This window comes from Enhydra lutris, unplaced genomic scaffold (genome assembly GCF_002288905.1).
Source record: "Enhydra lutris kenyoni isolate GAN:26980312 unplaced genomic scaffold, ASM228890v2 scaffoldscaffold12, whole genome shotgun sequence".
Taxonomy (NCBI): domain Eukaryota; kingdom Metazoa; phylum Chordata; class Mammalia; order Carnivora; family Mustelidae; genus Enhydra; species Enhydra lutris.
In genome coordinates, this window is record NW_019154096.1 from 14,737,282 (window position 1) to 14,758,247 (window position 20,966).

Sequence of the window (20,966 nt, forward strand, 5' to 3'; positions counted from 1 at the left end):
ACATCGGGCTCTCTGCTCAGCGGGGAGCCTGCTTCCCTCTCTCTCTCTGCCTGCCTCTCTGTCTACTTGTGATCTCTGTCTGTCAAATAAATAAATAAAATCTTTAAAAAAAAAAAAAGAATACTATAGGCAGATGTGCATTTCTCTTTCTTTTTATGTTCAGTTAGCCACTGTATAATACATTAGTTTTTGATGTACTGTTCAATGATTCATTAGTTACGCATAATACCCAATGCTCATCACAACACATGCCCTCCTTAACACCAACGCCCCTCCCCTCTGAAACCCTTAGTTTATTTTCTGTAGTCCACAGTCTTTCTTGGCTCATCTCCCTCCTTGATTTCTCCCCCCTTCAGATTTCCCTCCCTTTCCCCTATGGTGCTCCGTGCTATTGCCTATGTTCCACATATGCATGAAACCATATGATAATTGTCTTTCTCTGCTTGACTTACTTCACTCAGCATAATCCCCTCCAGTTTCATCCATGTCGATGCAAATGGTGGGTATTCAACCTTTCTGATGGCTGAGTAACATTCCATTGTATGTATCTACTACATGTCCATTTCTCAATATGGAAGGATCTCTCTGGGTCACAGGATTCCCAGCTTACTTGTCAGCAGGAAAGGGTCAGCAAGGCAGCACTCATTCAAATGTTGGGAGTCAGAGAAGCTTGTGTCCAGGACCCTGCCATCTACCCCTTTTTGCCCCCTTTCCTCTCAATTAGAAGCTTATCTTTCCAAGGCTCTTGCACTGTTTTTCTCCCCAGTAGTCCTTGTTCAAACATCCTCAGTTAAATCTTGGGAAAATGTTAAGATATGAAAAGATAGGATAAGCTTACCCTAGGAACAAAGCCTTAGGGTGAAATCCCAGAAGGCTGACACAGAGATGATGGGATCAGGGCTGTCCCGCTGCTCCTCTAAGTGTCCCCCCAGCCCACTTTGGACACAATGACATTAACATTCCAAATAATGCTGTTATGGGCTGAATGTTTGTGTTCTCCTCCACCCACCCAAAATTCATAGGGTAAATCCTAACCCAAGTGATGGTGTCAGGAGGTGTGGTCTTTGGGGGGTGATTAGGTCAAAAGAGCGGAGCCTCCATGATGGGATTAGAGTCCAGGTAAGAAGGGGAAGAAAGCTCACTTTCCCTCTCTGCTCTTTGCCAGGAGAGGATATGACAAGTGAGCCATCTGCAAACCAGATGGCCCTCACTGGAACCCAACCATGCTGGCACCCTGATCTTGGACTTCCATCCACCAGAACCATAAATTTCTGTGTTTATAAGCCACTCAGACTATGGTACTTTTATATAGTGACCCAAACGGACTCAGGCAAAGGCCATATAGCTACCAGCAGCCGCATCATCCCCATCATCATCATTGTCATCACCATGGCGAGGACTACAGGGAGACCAGGGAGGCACTCAGTATCCAAGTCATCTTGCACTCTCACTCAGTCCCAGCTCAGATTACTGTCATAGTGAATATTTAGGTTGCAGACCCAATTTAAGGCCTTTAGATGTTATTAGTTTAGTGAATGAAAAGAGGAAATCGAATCACAGAAATATGACCAATAGACATTCTGGCCAAGCTACATAGTTAATGAAGGGTAAAGCTTGCATTTGAATAGTTGACAATAGAGAGGTCCCCTAGGTTTTTTGTCACCACCCCAGGTTTATTGAGATACAATTGACAAATTCAAAATTGTATATATTTAAGATGTAATGTGATAATTTGACATGCCTATGCATCGTGAAGTGATTGCCACAATCAAGCCAAGGAGATGTTGGGAGACAAGGAGACTCAGGATATACACTCTATCCATTACTGAGTACAAATGCATCTCTGCAAAAACCCAATGAGTTATTTTTAATAGGAAGTTTGTGGGAGGAAGCAATGATTAAGAGTGGTAAGTTAATCAATAAGGTTTTGCCAGTGCCTAGTGGTATGACCACAAACAAGTCAATCGGCATTTGTGGACCAGTAAGGAAACTGCAAACTCACATCTTTCCAAGAGAAGTAACCAATAAAGGGATTAAGGAATATGGGTGCAGGATAATAGGAAAGCATGTGAGGTTATGGATATCAGTAAAGCTTCTGCCCCATCTGTCGGTTTTCTAATGCCACTTACTTTCAACCTATGCTGGCCAAGCCAACACGTCTGTTGGTGAAATTCAGCCACAGGTCAGGTTGCAGATCCATGAAGTGAGTGCAATTTCCAGGGTGCATCGTCGATGGCCAGAAGCTAATCCGTAACTTGGAGTAACTGAAGGCATTAACTCAACATTTTACAGTAACAGCTGATGGAGATGCCAAGCTCTCTGGCTGAGCCAAGTCATCTGTGAAATGTGGACACCGTTCAATTTAAATAATAGAACAGGAGCAGCCTGGATTTGTGATTCTGCGTGACTCCCTGCTTCATTCAAATTGGACCCACTACACCGTCTGATTTCTCAGCGGGCGGTTTAGCCTCTAGGAGACATTCCACATCCAGCAATAAATCTTATTTCCTCTCAGACTGAAGAAGACAGCAAAAGCCAGATGGCCTTCAAAAGCTGTTCACAACGCTGGATGATCCAAGATGGATGTGGCCGACTTTTGGACTTCTTCTCCTGCACCACAAGGTGGGGCTGAAACACAAGAAATGCTTCTTAAGCGGGCAGGCGTCACCAACTTCCAGAAGGCAAAGATTATTTATCTCCAATAGCTGAATAAGAAAGGAAACCACAGGCCTCAGATGGGCCCTGCGAGGAAGGCCTCCATGCACAGCGAATTCCTACTTCTTCCTAGCAAACCCACAGATGCCTGAGTTCCAGGAGCTCGAGGCTGCTGGTAAATGAGGCCTGAAAATTCAAAGGAGCTTAAAGAGCAATTAAGTCACACTTCGATCTTGGTAATGAACCCAGCACTAAGCAATGGGCTAGGTAATTAATATAATTGAGCTCAGAGCTGAAAAAGCCACCAAATCTATGTTGTAGATTCCACACCTGTTACGGGCTGTGTGTGTTTGCAGGTGAGCTAAGCAGTGAAGGAAACCCTAGGAAGATCCTGCAGGAAACTGTAAATGGCTAGTCTCCTCCCCAAAAGCCAGGGATCAAAGAGAAAGAAAAGAGGACAACCTTCCCCACAGTCCTTCTAGAACAGCTTTGTCCACTTGTGGCTGTTGGGTACTTCCTGAAGAGAGATGGGCTTAAGTTTAAAATACCCTAAGTTTAAAATTCACACTGAATTTCAAAAACAAAATGTGATCCCATTAATCACATTATATATTGACTATATGTTGAAATGACAATATTTTGGATCTACTGAGTAAAATAAAATATTAAAATTAATTTCCTGTTTCTTTCTTTTATTTGGTTCCTAGAAATTTTTAAACTATATATGTAGCTCATGTTGTTTTTCTATTGGACATTGCATCTTGGGATCTAGGTACTGGCATAACTGCACCACTTTTAAAGTATTGAAATACTTTGGGGGCACCTGGGTGACTCACTTGATTGAGTGTCCAACTCTTGATTTCGGCTCAAATCATGATCTCGAGGTCATGACATAGAGCCTGGCCCAGGGCTCCACACTGAGCATAGAGCCTGATTATGATTCTCCCTCTCCCTCTCCCTCACCTCCAACCCCCGCTAGCAGGTGTCTGTCCATGCATTCTCTAACTTTCTCTAAAAAAATAAAATAAAATAAAGTAGAGATAAAGTAAAATATTGAGATACTTCCATACCGGAGGGATGAGAACACTGCCCTAGTCCCTAAGCCCTTCCTATGTCCCCGCTACTCTGGCCTCTCAGTCCCTCGGCCCTGAGGTGCCCACCACTCCATCCGCTCAAAATTCTTCCATGGAATGTAAAATGAAAAACTGGGCATTTCTTATAACAGAAAAAAATGCATTTCTACCTCACGACCTAGCTACTCTTCTTCTAGGTATTTCTCTCAAGAGAAATAAAAACATATACCCACAAAAAGACTTGTACTAGAATATTCATAGGAGCTTTATTCATAATAACCAAAAACAACCTAAATATCACCAAACTGTGGTATACTCATACTACTGAGTACTAGTCAGCATTAAAAAAAAAAGAACTATTTTTTAAAAAGAACTATTAAAAACACAATATGGATCAAAGTTACCAGATTTAGCAAATAAAAATACAAATATTGCATGGGATATACCTTTACTAAAAATTATTTGCTGTTTCTCTGAAATTCAACTTTAGCTGGTCATCCTATCCTTTATCTGGCAAACTTAACAGGGCTTAATCCTAAAAACATAATATTAAGTAAACTAAGTCAGATGCAAAGAGTAGATCCTAAATGATTCTTTTTCTATGAAGTTCGTCAATAGGCAAAATTATTATTTGCTGGTAGAAATTAGAACAGTGGTTGCCACTGAGAGGTAGAAATTAAATGGAGTAGAGCCTCAAGGAAATTTCTAGGGTACTAGGAATGTTGATTGGGCTACATTTAGCGGAAGTGATCACTTTGGACACTTCATTTTACCTTAATTTAAACAACAACAATCTTCCACGGATTCTCAATACTTGTAATAATGGCTTACAAGGTCCTTCATTCTCTTGCCATTATTTACCCATTAACCTTCCATTATCTTTAATGAATCCTACAGGTTAAGTGTGTTAAAACTTTTACTCATTTCACCCTCTGCTTTGGCTCTGTCTCCTAGAGGCTCAAGACTTGCTAAGAGACATAGACCATTCTTTTCTGGTAAATTATACCTTGCAATCTACCTCCATGATACCATTGTCCCATTGCATTATTGCCACTGCCTACACCACACTAAACTGCAAATTCCTGGAGGGCCGGGACCTTTCCTCTGTATTCATGCAGCACAAGATAAGGCACTTAGTATCAACCATAACTGGAGGAACAAATCATCCAGTCTAATCTCTCTCCTTAATTCCCTATACCTATTATATTTTTTCCAAATACAATATTAAACACATGTGCATGTAAAAAATATTCAAATGGTCAGAAGTGAATGAATGAAGGGCACAGTTTCCCTAACCAGAAGCAACCACTATGTTTTATTCTAACTCATTCCATAAATGTTCTAGTCATAAGCAAGTGTGTGCCATTTCTGCATATATGTACATATTTATATATCCCTCCTGTTTATATAAGTGGGAGATACTGTGCACTTATTTCAAATTTGGTACTCCTATTCCCCATGTATTTTTTGTCCTATTCTTTGCCCCCGAGAGGTGGCCCCTGTATACCTCATTACCCAGCCTCCTTGGTTGGCTGGTTTCCAGTTGGGTTTACCCAGTGAGAGACAGTGGAAAGGGTTTAGAGGATAGGAGAGTGAAGTTTGGGTGTCTCTTCTTGCTGCTTTAGCCCCATATTCCTGGTGGTAACAGCACCCTTCCACACCATAGCTCCTGCATACAGCCCCTACCCCAGGCTCCAGCACCTTCAGCCCTTTCTCTAGACTAGGTTTCCTGGAGACACACTGAGACGGAGAGGTGAATGCAGATGGCTTATTGAGGAATGCTCTTTGGATACACACCTATAAGGAAAGGAGGAAAGCAGGACTGACCAGAAGGAGAAGCTAACATGAAATGCATTTCAATGAGAACTCAGATGATACTACAAAGAGCTCTGGAGTTGGGATGGCCCTTCAGAATTGTCCCAAATTGAGAAGACAGGGCTGGGCTTTTGCATCCCTATGTCAGATAGTCATTGACCATAGCTGCTCCCAAGGGGGAATATAACCTGAATGAAGTTGTCCCCTATAGAGGCTGAGGGCAATCAAACGAAGGGTCATCTGTGAGTCAACAAGGGTTGGTATTTTCAGCCCCTGTGAATGGATACCTCAGCCCTGAAAAGGAGACCTGGATGGAGACCCTTAGGTTCTGCTATAGGATCACAGCACCTTCCCACTGGTACTGGTACAGCAGCTAATGCCTCCACCCACACTTCTGTACATCACCCACTCATTTGTCCCATCAGGGGCAAAGTCTGTCTCCTGATGGGATCCTGACTAACATATTTACAATACACACACACACACACACACACACATACTCATACTTAATGTGTAGTGAAACACATTACATCTCAGTCAGTTATTGCGTATTTTTTTGCTTTTTTAAGATTTTATTTATTTATTTGACAGAGAAAGAGAGAGAGAGCACAAGCAAGGGAAGCAGCAGGCAGAGAGAGAGGGGGAAGCAGGCTCCCTGCTGAGCAGCGAGCCCAATGCAGGGCTCCATCCCAGAACCCTGAGATCATGACCCGAGCTGAAGGCAGACACTTAACCGACTGAGCCACTTAGGCACCCCAAGTTATTGTCTTTAATGGCTGCAGAACAACTCACTGTATCAATATAAATAATGTAGTTACCAAGTTCCTTTCTTAGACACTGAGGTGGTTTCTGGCTTTGTTCTTACAGACAATACTTCAATGAGCATTTATGTACATCTTTGTACACTTCTATAAGATGAAGATACATTTTAATTGTGAAATTGCTGGATCAAAGACATGCACATTTGTGATGAATGCTAACAAATTACCTGTGAACACCATGTTGAGTATGTGAGAGAGGCTACCTCCACACTTGCTGACTGGGTGCATGCTCCCTACTTTCAAAGCAGCCTGTTTGGTTCAAGTTCTCCCCAGCATGAACAGTCCTCTCATCTGTCTCTTCTGCCTTCCCCCAGCCCACCACACCCCACCACACACACACACGTACACATGCACACACACAGGCATGCACACATCTCTTTGTATACAAACTTACTGCCGGACTGGAGGAAGACCTCTCAGACCGTGTGTGGCTTCACCCCCTTATTTCCCTCACGGTCTTTCTGACTTTCCTTCACGTAGATGGTCTCATGATACTTGCCTCTGAGGGCTATAGTGGCAAGTTGATAAGTGGAAGATTGCAGATTTTCTATCCGTCCTCTCTCCCTCCTGAGTTCAGGATGTCCTTAATAATTCCATTAAGTGTCAAGAACCAGAAAACTAGAGGTTAACCTAGAAAAATGAATCCTATCATAGGTGAACGTACTTTACTGTGTAATCAGTAATCAGACCAGCGTCTTCCATTCTGCAAACATTCAGACACTAAGTATGTGTTTGCTGCTGAAAGATACTAGTAATCTGACCTTTACACCCCTTTAAAGCCATTACAACATCTCAAAGGAAGACCAATCAGATTTCAGACTAAATTCAGCTTCATCAATTTTGCCCCCTCAGCTCCAAATTCTCCCTCGAATGCCCTCCCGTCCAAGCATAACATATAGATACAGTTCATTTGTTAATTAGTATGTCAACTATACTCTCTAAAATTAGTTCTGGAACATTCTTGGAAATGGAAGAGAAGTTATATAATCTCAAGAACACAAAATGGAGGGACACCTGTCATTTCATCTAATGCCTTAATCTCTCGGTTTTAAAAGGAGCTACATTTGATTTTAATAGAAGTGGAGGTCATCCAGCATGATCTGATAGGCTTGTCACCTCCCATCACACTTTGAGGCACAACCTATGAAAAACAGACTGACTGAAAGGGCCCAGGAGAGGAGAGCAGAAGTTGCGCCACAGTCGACTTCCAGAAACTGAGGCAGGGCCAGGTGCCTCAGGCTGCAGAAGTACCATGTGAGGGCTCCATGCCATCCTGTCACCAGGAAGACATGACCCTGGGAAACAGAGCAGCTGCTGCTCTCTGGAGCCAAGTGCAGTAGGGCTGAGCTACCAGGAGAATCTGACTGAATGGGAGATAGGTGGTCAGAAGTTTTAGGTGCCCATCCCAGCTCTGTAGCCTAAAGCAGTTCCTTAGACGCTGGAATCCTCAGTTCTCTCCTCTATAAAATGGTGATAGAATCACTGCCTGGCCTACACCATGTGGCTTTTACGAGGATCAAAGGAGATATTGGATAAAAGGCACTTTGTAAGCCAAGCAGGGCTGAAGAATCAAAGGGGGTTATTATTCCCACCCTCCACCACCCCCCATAGCACCTGCCAGCCCGCAGGCCCAAGGGGAATGGCTTAACCCAGTGTGCTCAATGCAGTAGAGATAACTCCCATCGGAAATAAAGCTGGGGCTCACTGTGAGTCAGAGATCTCAAGCTCTTCTTCCAAGACCATGGATGAGCTTATAATCATCTGCCCACACTCTCGTGGGTCATCCTCAGAGGTGATTACTCCAGATTATCAAAGTCAGGAATTCATTTTTGGCCAGGAGACAAAGCAAACCAAACTGACCCTGTATTTAAACCTGACATAGAAACAGAAATAGTAATTTGGGGCTAATCAGCACAGTCCCAAGTCAGTCAACAAAGCTAATGACATTTTCATCACACAGAAGAGTAAAACTGCTTAGGAGTTGTTTGCATTCATGGTCCCCCATCACATTTCCCATTCCTTGTTGAACCCACTCTAACAAGACACTTGTTAGACAGCTCCTCCCTCCCACTTATCAAGCACCAGTTTGTCTCCACACTGGGGAATCCTCTCACCGGACCCACCTGTCAGATGGCACAGGGGACTCTCCCCTCTTCCCTGAATCACCTTCTCCCCTGGGCTTCGGGGACGCCATTCTTTGTCCTCCTATTTATCCATTTGCTTGTGCCTTTTTGGCCTCCTTTGCTGGTTCCATCTTATCTTCCAGATTCCTAAATGACTAAATGCCCAGACTCAGTCCCTGCCCCTCTTCTCTATGGACAATCACTTCCTAGTGGTCTCCCCAGACTTGAGGCTTCACTTTCTCTGACGAATCCCGAGTACGTGCACAGAACTCTGACTTCACTCCTGTGAATCCATTGTCTGCTCCATATCTCTACCTGGACATTGAATAGATATTCAAACTTAACACACCTATAGCAGAACTTCTACCTTACAACCTGCAAAATTTCTCTCATCTCAGCAAATGGCAAATCCATCCTTTCAGCAACTGAAGCCAAAAGCTTTGGAATCACCCTCGCTGCTCTCTTTAATATCCCATGTCAACCGTGTCAACGGATCTTCCTGGCTCGACCTTCAAAGTATATCCAGAATCTGGTTACGTGTCATCACCCCTGATCAGTTCCAATTCACCCTCATTTTCCAACTAAATTACTACAATAGCATCCTGCCTTGTCTCTCTACTTTTCCCCCTAGTCTTCTATAGTCCATTCTCAATACAAAACCTGGAATAATCTTCTTAAAACACTAGTCAGATCTTCTTCCCTCCCTCCCTCCCTCCTTTCCTTCGTTCCTTCCTTCTTTCCTACTTTCTTTCCTTCCTCCCTCACTTGGCCTCTCTCCCTCCTCCCCCTCATCACTAGGTGCTGTCAGCCTCATTTAGAGGAAAAGCCAACATCCTTACAATGGCATATAAAGCCCCATACATAAGCCTATAAACCCCTTCACTCTCTGATCTTATGTCCTCATCATTCTCTCCACTCCACCCACCAATGCCAAGCACAGTCCTGCCTAAGGGCCTTGGCACTTGGTTCCCCCACTTTCTTGTTTGCACCATGCCTCTACTCACAAGTCACTCCACCAGTGAAAGCTTTCCCAACAATCATAGTTTAAAAACTCCTCGTACCCTGGCACTCACATCCCTCTTACCTGCCTTTCTTCTACTGTATGTGTTTGTGTGTGTGTGTGTGTGTGTGTGTATACACACACGTACATGTGCACACATACACATGCATGCACACACGCATGTTCGTGTGTATATATGCGTGCCTATACATGCACACATACACGTGTACACACATAATAGACATATACACATATGCACATACATACACACAGTATATTTGCTGTTGTCTCTCATCCTTACTTAAAATCTAAGCTTCTACAGGATACTATGTGCCTGGCAGATAGTTGACATCTTGTTATTTTTATAATAAATAAGATATAAGTATATTTAAACATTCAACTTTCAAAATAAAAATATTACTAGCATTTCACATGACTTCTCAGCATAAGAGTCATGATTTTTAAGTTATATTCCATATAGTTATCTAGGTTTCAGATGGAGAGACAGAGAGCATCTCTGCTTTCATAGTATGGACTTGATATATGTGAGCAATGCAGTTTCAACGTTCTATCTCACAGGAGTTTATGCGACATCACAAACTTAAAAGGCTTTATCAAAAATTCCCAAGACATGAACAGATGTTTTTCCTCAATATTTCCTTTTAGAAACTCACATGAGAGAGCTGATTAAAAAGATAAAGTATTGGGGCTCCTGGGTTGCTCGGTTGGTTAAGTGTCTGCCTTTGGCTCAGGTCATAATCCCAGTGACCTGGGATCCAGCCCAGAAATGGGCTCTGCGCTCAGTGGGGAATCTGCTTCTCCCTCGGCCCCTCCCCCTACTCGTGCATGCGCACATAGGCGTGCGCACGTTTTCTCTCTCTCTTTCTCAAATAAATAAATAAAATCTTTTTTTTTAAAAGCAGGTAATACAAGTTTAAAAACATGCACGTAGCTCGTATCTAAAATATATAAATTTGTATTTAAAATCAGTAAGAAAACATTCAATAAAAAATCTGTCAAACACAAAAAGATTTCAACAGGATAAAACAGATCAAAAACCACAACGAAAAATGACAAACTGGGAAAAATCACTTTAAACTTATAGTACAAGGGGCAGATACCCCTAATATATAAAGAGTTTCTAAAAAATAGAGAATAAAAACACCATTAACCCTAGAGAAAAAGAGTTTACAAAGAATTAAATTCAAATGTCCCCTAAATATATGAAAAGATGCTTAAGCTCACACATAGTAGGAGAATGCAAATTAGAACTGCACAAATAAGCCTCAGTGAGTAGCAAGTAGGTGACTTAATCACACAGAGAGGAACTATTTCCATGGGCTAAAATACAATAATCTGAGTGCACATCCTGATAAGTGACCTTCAGATGAGAAGAACTGCAAAGTTGTGTTTCAGTAAACGTATTACCAGTAATAATAGTAATATCATTATTTTGAAAATATTAAACACAGGGCATGATAGAGCAAATGCGGTCATTAGCAAATCAGGATTTCCAACATCAAAGAAAAAAGTTTAAATATAAAATCAATGAAGTTAGGTTAAAAAATGTGATCCTCAATTTAAATTAGAATTATCAATATTAGCACATGATGCATTTTCTGTTGAAAAAATAAAAATATCTGTGTGGGTTTTTTTTAAAGATTTTATTTATTTCTTTGAGAGAGAGAAAGATCACATGTAGGCAAAGAGACAGGCAGAGAGAGGGGGAAGCAGGCACCCTGCTGAGCAGAGAGCCAGATTTGGCAGGGGCGGGGGGGGGGGGGGGTGCTGGATCCCAGGACCCTGAGATCATGACCTGAGCCAAAGGCAGAGGCTTAACCTGCTGAGCCACCCAGGCGCCCCTAAAAGTATCTGTTTTATAGAAACAATCCCAAGTGCCCAGATTGTGGTCTAAAAACCATCCCCTTGTGCTTCTTGGAGGAATAGTCAGTTCCAGATCTGGGGCAGAGAATGTACAAAATGAGTCAGGCTAAAACTTTTTGTCATAAGAAGAAGTAAAGAAACTAGCAAAGACTATGAACTTGTATCATTAGTACTTAAGAGTCAACTTGATGGAAAAATTTGGGCATCAGAAAATACCTGTAAATGCTGAAACCACCCCCTCCATGCCCCCAGCTTAAAATCCATGATTTCATGATATCTTCTCCAGAGGCCGGGGGTGGGGGAGGGTGGGGGAGGGTGGGGGGGGGGGACGACGGCGACTCATTGGTGACATCTGGAGGATGCCAGAAAAACCAACTTTTTTTCTGAAACTGATAAAGAATTAAATAAGAAAATAAGTGTCTTGCTTTTCTGTTCCTTGGGGGAAAGTGATAGTTGACAAAAGGAAATTTCTCTTTAAAGAAGTATGTCTATATGAAGGAATGATAGAATTAGAATATCACCATTTTGCACCCTCTAATGTAATAATGAGCATAGGTAATGCTAATAACTAGCTACAAAAAACATCAGGTGAAGAAAATATTATGGGGAAGTTTATAATGGATAATCATACTGGACCTACTCTTCAATCTTAACACAAAAAAAAATCAGACAACCAAACATTTAATGCATCTTGACGGAAGTACACACAACCAATGAATTTTTTCTTACCAAAACAATCACACCTGAATGTGATCAAGCTCTAGGTATAACTATGTGTTTCCAGGTAATACAGGGTACAAAGGAATATATTAAATAATACCAGGGAGTTACAATCAGCAAGAGAGGATATAGGATACAAATCTGATTTCTTTAACAAATAAATCAAAGGAAATCCTAAAAGAGAATTGAGATTCCTATCAACCAAATATAATGCATGTAAGAATTTTAAAATATATTTTTGGATAGCAATATCTACAATTGCACTGTCCAATAAGTATACAATGGGAACCATATGTAGAACCTTAAATTTTCTCATAACCACATTAAAAAAGAAAAAGAAAGAGAAGTTAATTTTAATAATATATTTGATCTAATATATCCATAGTATCTTCTAATCATTAAATGATCATGAAGTATATGATCAATATTTAAAATTATTCAGTTATTTTACTTTTTGTACTAAGCCTTTGAAATCCAGTGTATTGTACATTTTATACTTAAAATACAGCTCAATTCAGATTAGTCACATTTCAAGTGCTCAATAGCTACAATTTCTAGTGCCTACCCTGTTGGGGGTCAATAAAAAAGAACGTTTCTGCTAAAAATAAAGTTCTGCTTACATATTAAATGCCTGTTTTCAAGGGGCAGGAGTGATGTCATGAATTTCTAGATATAAATAATGATGCAGGAGAGTTCTGTTCTGAACCTGTCTCCTTCCGGCCCACAGTGTTTTCTTCTGTGAAGTCATGGGGTTGGATCAGATCATTTCCATATGCACATTCACTTCTCCATCTCCATAAAGAGGCAGGATCTGGGCCTGTGTCTGAGACACTGGCTGGGTGACTTTGAGCACATTGCATGGCTCATTTGAGTGTTTGGTCTCTTCATCTGTCCCATGGTGATGGTGGCTCCCTCCGCAAAAGCACCGTCCACCTAGACTGCCTTCTGAGCAGTAAAACAGCAATCGAGGGAGCAGGTATTGCCCAGAGGCTTTGACCGGTAGCACTAAGCTGTAACCCAATCAAAGACAGTAACACACTGGGGAGAGAACAGGGGTTGGTCAGCCGTAATCCATTTACAAGAGGACTGTCATGGAGGTAAATACTGTCTGTGCCCAAGTCCGCACTGTCTAGAGGCAATTCCTTAGAGTGGCAAAGTTTGAACCAGGCTATCTTCTCAAATGCTATTACACACACATTACTCAGTGAACTAACATGGTGCCAATCCCAGGAACCTCAAACACTTTCCAATTAGTGGTATTTGGCTTTGTGTTGGACTTAGCTACAGTTTGGAAAGGAAGACTACCAGACGAGCTGGCAGGTCCAGTCCTCTTGGCTGTTTTATTGCCCATACAAATCAGTATTTGCATTTTGGCTCCTATATCCATTCTTTTGGGAATTTTAGCATGAGTCAGAGGTGACAACTCCACTGGGACAATGCTAAGGGGCCATGCCAGCTCCAGAGCTTCCCATAGGAGCTGAGGTTTATGTTGGAACCAGCTCTGGAGCCCAGACAAGCCTCCCAGAGCCAGACTCAGCTGTGAGCTCTCAGCAGCCAATCCCAATCCCCAGGGGAATGAGAGTGCTCAGGTCCTGAAGGGTGTCTGGGTGGCACACTACAGCATCTACTATGATAGCAACCATATATGCATACGTTTCCCTCCCCCTAGGACAATCTTAGAGAGAGAAATGGCCTTAAAGCACAATTACTAGTTAGAATACTATGGGATCTAATTTTTGCTTTAAAACTCTTTGTCAACACAGGGACCCCATTTGTCTTGCTTATCGCCATCACCTCAATGCCAGGATACCTGCCACATGGTGTGTGCTACATAAAAATTAGTTGAGTGAATACATAAATTAACAAGAAAATTCTTAAAAGTAGGTTCTGAATTTATACTTAATTGGATATCAGTTGGTCCTACTGAACCATGAACTTCTCAGAGCAAGAGCCTTTCTTATTTGTTCTTGTATTTCTAGAATCTAGGACAGCCCCTGAGAGTGATACACCCCCCCACCCCCCCGCCACCATACCCCCACTAAGCAAACATTGTTTGCAGAATAGTTTGATTACATGCCCACATCATAACAGCAGTGTGGTAAGAATCTAATCTACCATATACATTGTATATCCAAATTTTACTATATACTTCCTACTTTTTTATAATACTGGGATTCACTTTATGGGAGCAGAGGTTAAAAATAATCTCTATTTTTTTTTAAGAAACTACTACACACTGGACATTTTGCAACTACTATTTCTAAATCTTCCAACAATACAGGTCACTAATAACAAAAATGAAGCTAAGAAAGTTTAACAAATGAAACTAAGTTTACTCACCTAGTAAGATGGTAGTTGGAGGAACCAGAGGGTCAAGCCTGCTCTGTTGGACTCCAGATGCCATGCTTTCTCCTGTATTCTGGTCTGTTTTCTTGTTAACATCTATCCCCAGTGTTCAACTTACCAGGCCCCAGGTAGTTACAACAGCCCTTAGTGCTCCATGGACTTCCTGGGGCACGTTCCTATTCATAGAACTGTCCTGGCTAACTATTCGCTGAGCTGCCGTCTCCTCCACTGAGAGCCCCCACCCTTCCCAAAGATTTCTTGAGGAGGGGTGGGAGAAGGGAGAAAATTCCCCTAAGGCAAAGCCAATAATCCACAAAGGAAGTTTACCTCTAACTTCCTCAAGAAGTCCAGCTAAGAGGAGACTTCCTGTTGCCTAAAAACAACCTGGGGATTTTCAATTTTCAGGTCTTTCTGGAAAGACCAGGATGCCTCAGGTCCTGAAAAAAGGTTTTCCTCTGAGATATTTCATAACTGTCGCCTCAGTGGACTTAGGCTAAGGTAATGAGGAGAATCCCTGTCTTGAACACCCACAGCTTTACAGCTCTCTCTCTTTCTCTCTCTCTCTCTCTCTCTCTCTCTCACACACACACACACACACACAACACACTTACTCTCAGATTTCTTTACAACATCGATTCCCAGTTCCATCAGAGCTGCCAGCCAAGGATCCTTGATGCTTCTGTTGAACCCTTTCCTTGGTTCACACCACTTCCCAGGGCTTTAAGAACAAAGCACAGAGACAGCTCTTATCCCAGCTCATGCCTCTCTGCTAGTGACAGCTAAAATGCCACATGGAGGAAGGTCCTGAGTCAGTCTCATAAAATGCCACTTGGAAGTCATAGCTGTTTTCAATCTTAAGCAAAGGGGGGTCCTCATATATTATCCCATTTTATCAGACAAACTGCCACTCTATAGTTGCATCCAGAAACCTTAGCTCATTCTGTCTCTGTGTGTAGCATGGCAGTCTCCTTGACTTCAACTGATTTCTCCATCAGTCCTTGTTCACACTTGACCGTCAGAGAGAACTTCCTTCAAGACATGATCCTGCCCAGGAGTTCTCAAAATGGCACCCTTCCAGCAACCATGAACACTATATGAAACTGGACAGTTGAGCCCGGCCCCTCATCTTTTAGTGGTTAATATAACCAGTTCCATCTGTTCTTCTTTGTTGTGATGTCCTAGGGTCCTTTGGGCTACACTTAGAAATGCCCTATTAAAGCTGTAGATATTGAGGGTCTTTCAGATGTAAGCTGGAGGAATAACAGCTTGTATTATCACATTAGGCATTTTCCAGGAAGGAAAAACATGCATGTCTCCATGGGTTTGTAAGTTTAAGGTGACCTACTTGACCACAATTAATTATTTGTTATAGAAAATATGCTGTTGGGGCACCTGAGTGGCTCAGTCGATTAAGTGTCCAACTCTCAGATTTTGGCTCAGGTGGTAAGTCAGAGTCATGAGAAGGAGCCCCACACCGGGCTCCATGCTGGGCTGAATGTGGAGCCTGATGGAGATTCTCTCTCTCTCTCTCCCACGTCCTCTGTCCCTCCCCCGCCTTAAAAAATTTGCTTTAAAAAAAAAGAAAGAAAATGTGCTGTTTACCAATGTTTGTAGACTATCACTTAGAAAAATTTATTAAATTCTAAATATATATTATAAATATATATTTTTTTTATTTTTGCAAAGAGAGAAAAAAAGTAAATGACTCTTTAGGACAAAGAATGCATATAGAAAGAAGGAACTAATGTGACAAACCTGCTAGGAATAGACTCCCAGAAGACCTGGCAAGGAATTACCCTCCCCCAAGAGTAAATCTGAAAGAGGTTGGGGGAAGGCAGAGGGAGGTGAGAGCCCTGAGCTGAAGCCAGTTAGTGTTCAATACACAAATGCGAGCATTTCGCTTTCTGCCGAATTTCAGGCCGGCCTTCCAAACAGCTCAGATGATGAGTTCTTAAGGAAATAAATAAAAGTTCAAATTCCCATAGCAATTCAATTTACAAAGTGAATTCTATTTGATTTGTGGAGGAACAGCTTGTGTTTTGTTTTGTGTCAGAGCCTCTGAATGGCAATTCCAGAAAAAATGTGCTGAGTCATGAATCCCTAAGGGTAAAAGATTTTGACAAGAACATGCGTGGGGAAGGGCAATATTGTGAGAGCTATTACCAGTTAGGGATAACAGAAGGCTCATTCTTCTACCAAATGAGGCCCTAGGAGACAAGCATTTACCCCACACCTGTGCCCAGGAACATTTGACACCTCCAGCAGATACTGAGAGGCCACACACTAAGGAATACAGATAGCAACAAAAATAATAATAGCTAATATTTACCAAACAGGTGCCAGGAATGTACATGGGTAATGTTATTCAATTCCCCTAACAGCCCTAGGACATGGCCCATAGATAAGGAAACTGAGGCTTTGAGAGGTTAAATGATAACGTTCACAAATCACCTAGCGCAGGACCTGGGCTGGGATTAGAACCCAGAAACCATAACCTTAACAAATATGTGTCCTGCATCTCTGAATATTATCCATGTACTCATACATCTCTGATCATTTTAACTGATTGTAGTTAAACTCTTGACTCAAAGAGGCATTTTATTAACTGCCATCCTTCAGCCACAATTGACTGCAGACCAAAAGGTCCTAAGATCGTTATTAATGAGGGAAAAATTGTATGGCCCTGCTCGTGTAAACTGTGTACTTGATGTGTTTAAAATAATACTTCTAAGTAAGAGAAAAAAATGAGGCATTCTTTCCTTCAAAGGGGGGCTTTCCTTTATTTCCCAGAACATTTCAAGTTAAGATAATCCCAGATTGATTGCTAGAAGTGGAGGCTTTCTGAGGTCAGTGGACTTTTCCAGCCAGCAGGACACAGCTGACAGCCCCCAAGGTCATGACCTCCCGAAGCGTCAACGCCTGGTTCCTGGGAACGGTTCCTCATGGGGCTTTGAAAAGTTGGTGGCTGAAACTTCTCTCTTGATGACATGGTCACCCTAGAAAAAATTGGATAGGCGACTGGCTCCCGGGAGGCTTCTCAGAGACAGTGAGGCAGAGGCTGAAAGGAGGAGGAGTTCTGCAACGTCCCCAGTACAGCTCCAGGCACTTGGAAGTTTAAAAAATACCATTTGAGTCACAAAAGAAAGATCATATTCTAATCAATGTAATTTCACTGTGTTTTTTTCTTCTTCTTTTTTTCATTAAGTGTGTTTTTAAATGTTAATTCTTGGGGCGCCTGGCAGGCTCAGTCCAAAGATCCCAAGGTTATGAGTTCAGCCCCTAACACAAACAGATACTTCAACTTTTAAAAAAATGCTAATTCGGGGCACTTGGGTGGCTCAGTGTGTTGGGCCTCTGCCTCCGGCTCAGGTCATGATCTCAGGATCCTGGGATGGAGTCCCGAGTCCGGCTCTCTGCTCAGCGGGGAGCCTGCTTCCTCCTCCTCTCTCTCGCTCTGCCTGCCTCTCTGCCTACTTGTGATCTCTCTCTGTCAAATGAATAAATAAATTCTTTTTAAAAAATAAATAAATTAATTAATTAAAAATGCTAATTCTTAGGAAATGGGCAAATCTTGAATAATTATTCACATAAACATGACTTTACTATTCACTAAAGGATTGGCTTTATAGTAACCCTCCCACTGAAGTCCCATTTCCTAGTGTGTTGGAAATCAGAGGGTTTAGTGGAAACTTTCTTCATTTTGCTTTTGGAAGCTACTTATACATGTTGTCCATATCATGATAATTATGTTTTGTAGCATATGATGAAGACTATAAAATCCCCACCTCACAAGGCTATAATGAAAGATAAATAATATAATGTGCCTAGAACTTATTAAGAAATCCATTAATGATTGCCAAGATCATTATTAAGAATCTCGAAGAGAAATCTATCCCCTTTTCCTCAAAAGGATTCTGTAGTATTGTCATGTTAGCTTTCTGGAAGGCAATGGTCAAAATAGTTTAGCAGATTGACTTGAAAATGTTGAGGCCCAATCACCCAATTCTGGGGTCTGAAGTGAACATGTGGTAATTAATTTTTCTACATTCAGTGAAATGTCACTGCAATTTGGGGGAGGAGGATGGCCAAGAAGAGAAAAAGCAACCAAACCAATGCAAAACAAGCCAAAAAAATATTTTATTTTAACATAAAATTCATTCCCTAGACAATGGAAAATGCACACACTGGATGACATTAGTAGACAAAGGGAAGATGCATTTGGACAATTATCAACACTGATGAATGCGAGGATGTCATGAAAGTTAAATTTTTTCAGGTTATAGGATTTCCTGAATGCAGTGTTGGCAAAGAGGAACTTTCAACACTAAAACGTTCAGTTTAACTTTTTAAAATGTCACTTGTTTTATTTACTAACCTTGACAGTGACTAAAGAATGAGGTACAGAAAACTTTCCAGAAGTTTGAGTATGGAGTAGAAGTCCAAAGGCACTTTGGAGCCCCATTATTGCATTATTGAGTAGGATTAACTCAGTTATGAAATTCCCCCACACTCCAGGTTTACTGCATAGAAAAGTACTATTTACCTACCTCTCTGAGGTGTGGTGGGGCTTCATGATTATAAAGTGCTTTAGGCGCCTTCCAAGAAAGGCAACATAGAAGTATAAAATCTTACATATTTCAAAAGAAATGAAAAGACAATTTTGGCAAATAGGAAGAGTCCTATTTAAAGAACCACAGTTGGCTATTTCTAAAAATCCCTCACCTCAATGGTTTATTGCTTTTTTGTGTTTTATTTAAGAGAATGACTCTTTCTCTATTGCCAGTCTTATAACAGCCATTGTCGACCCGGCTGTGTTGTAAGAATTCCTTGAAGAGTTCACTACAAATATTGATGCTTGGCCCACAGCCTAGACCTACAGAATTAAAATCTCTAAGAGTAGTTCTCAGGTAACTATATTTTTTTAAACCATCTAGAGGATTCCAACTTATAGCAAGTTTAAAAAATATATTTCTTTAGAAAAATGTCCATTTATTAAACATTGATTTTCTTCCAAAAAGTTTTTATAAGATTGAATAACGTTGGATCAGGGTATCAATTTCTTACTGCCTTTTTCTCTTCCCATATCCCACACAGACTTGGAGTACACACACACACACACACACACACACACACACACACACACACACACGTTTTAGTTCTGGCCTTGAATTAAAATTTGATAGTGGTAAAATCTGATAGTGGCAAGTAAATGCTTCGTTGAGAAGTTATGCAAGGATTTGCAGTTCATTCCCACTGTGCCCGAAGCAAATGGATGTTCCCCCTTTGCCAGAACGGAATGGTTTATGCATTTCCAATTTGCAAACAGGTAAAATGAGCACTTCCTGGGAAACACTTCCTGGGAAACATTCGTCGCGTGGATGCTGACAGAGAAGAGTGAGCATGGTTCTGGCAGCCAACCATGACACAAGGCTGTGGGGAGGGTCCCTGTTTGGAGACTGCCTGCCTCTCAGGAAACACCTTAGGAATTGAAACGATTTAAGCGATTTAAGCGCAGTGGGTCCAAACAGGGGATGCCGCCTCGAGGTAAATAAAATCAAACAGTGAAAACTAGTGACTATAATTTAAAATATCTTTGGAAAAAAAAAAAAAGATCGGCTTGCTCCACCACAATTCTTAATGCCATTGAAGTAACTGTTTTCATGTCCTAGCCGGTGTAACGTAGAGAGGAGAGTGATTTAGTCCCTAATGGCCTTCACATAGATCTCATCACGCTGCCTGCATCAGGTTTAAAACAGAAGAGCCCCCTCTGGATTCCTTGCAGGGGAACTAATGTAGCCTACAGAGAAACTATATTTCTTTACGCAGAGAAAGCCTTCCGAGGCAGGCCCAAATTTTTACAACATCAAGAATCCATGAGTCATAGTAAAACAGAATAGTCCCACTTCTTGCAAAAAGAAAAAAAGGGAAAAAATATATACAAGAGATAGAAGCTACATATACAGTACATAGAGAACGGGATTTGTTAAAAAAAAAATTTTTTTTTTTTCATTCAGAGTCAGCCACAGTGAAATCTTGCTATGAGAAAAGTCTGTAGTGCCTTCCAGCATTCCTCTAAACATTAGAGGTAACTTTGTACAGAAAGGTTGTTGGAGCCGGCTTGGGCAACAGTTTGTTGAACGTGTCCCAGGAGGGCAGGGCGGCCAGCAGCAGGACGCAGCCTCCCAGCAGGACGCAGAAGCCACTGAAATAAAATGCAGTGTCATAGGTCTGGGTCCAGTCATAAAACCAACCTGAAAAGAGAGTAAGAAAAAAGTGAATTGGATAGAAAGCGTATGAAGAGGAAGCCTCTTCCTCCACTAATTTCATCAGTCTTAGCTACAGTCTTAGCTACGCGGTAAGGACCAGGTTACATAGTACCCCATGTACTTTCTAATGGACTATTAGGAGTTAGCAGAGAAGAACCTCCCGAAAACTTTGGACAAGGATAAACAGGTATGTTGAGTTTCTCCCAAATAAAAAAAAGGAACGCAAATCCCTGAGCAAGTATGCTGACCTTTTCAACTTTATC

The 20,966-nt window shown here is 41.6% G+C and overlaps 1 protein-coding gene across 1 annotated transcript in view; it reads right to left on the bottom strand.

The window, feature by feature from the left end:
* Positions 1 to 20,360: 20,360 nt before the first annotated feature.
* The window catches only part of LOC111145412 (solute carrier family 16 member 9), a 49,320-nt gene continuing 48,714 nt past the window's right edge, over positions 20,361 to 20,966 (bottom strand). The window contains exon 6 of the mRNA XM_022500290.1: positions 20,361 to 20,688. Coding sequence (XP_022355998.1) covers positions 20,510 to 20,688 — 179 coding nt within the window. The 3' untranslated portion in view covers positions 20,361 to 20,509. The remainder of the gene's footprint in view (positions 20,689 to 20,966) is intronic.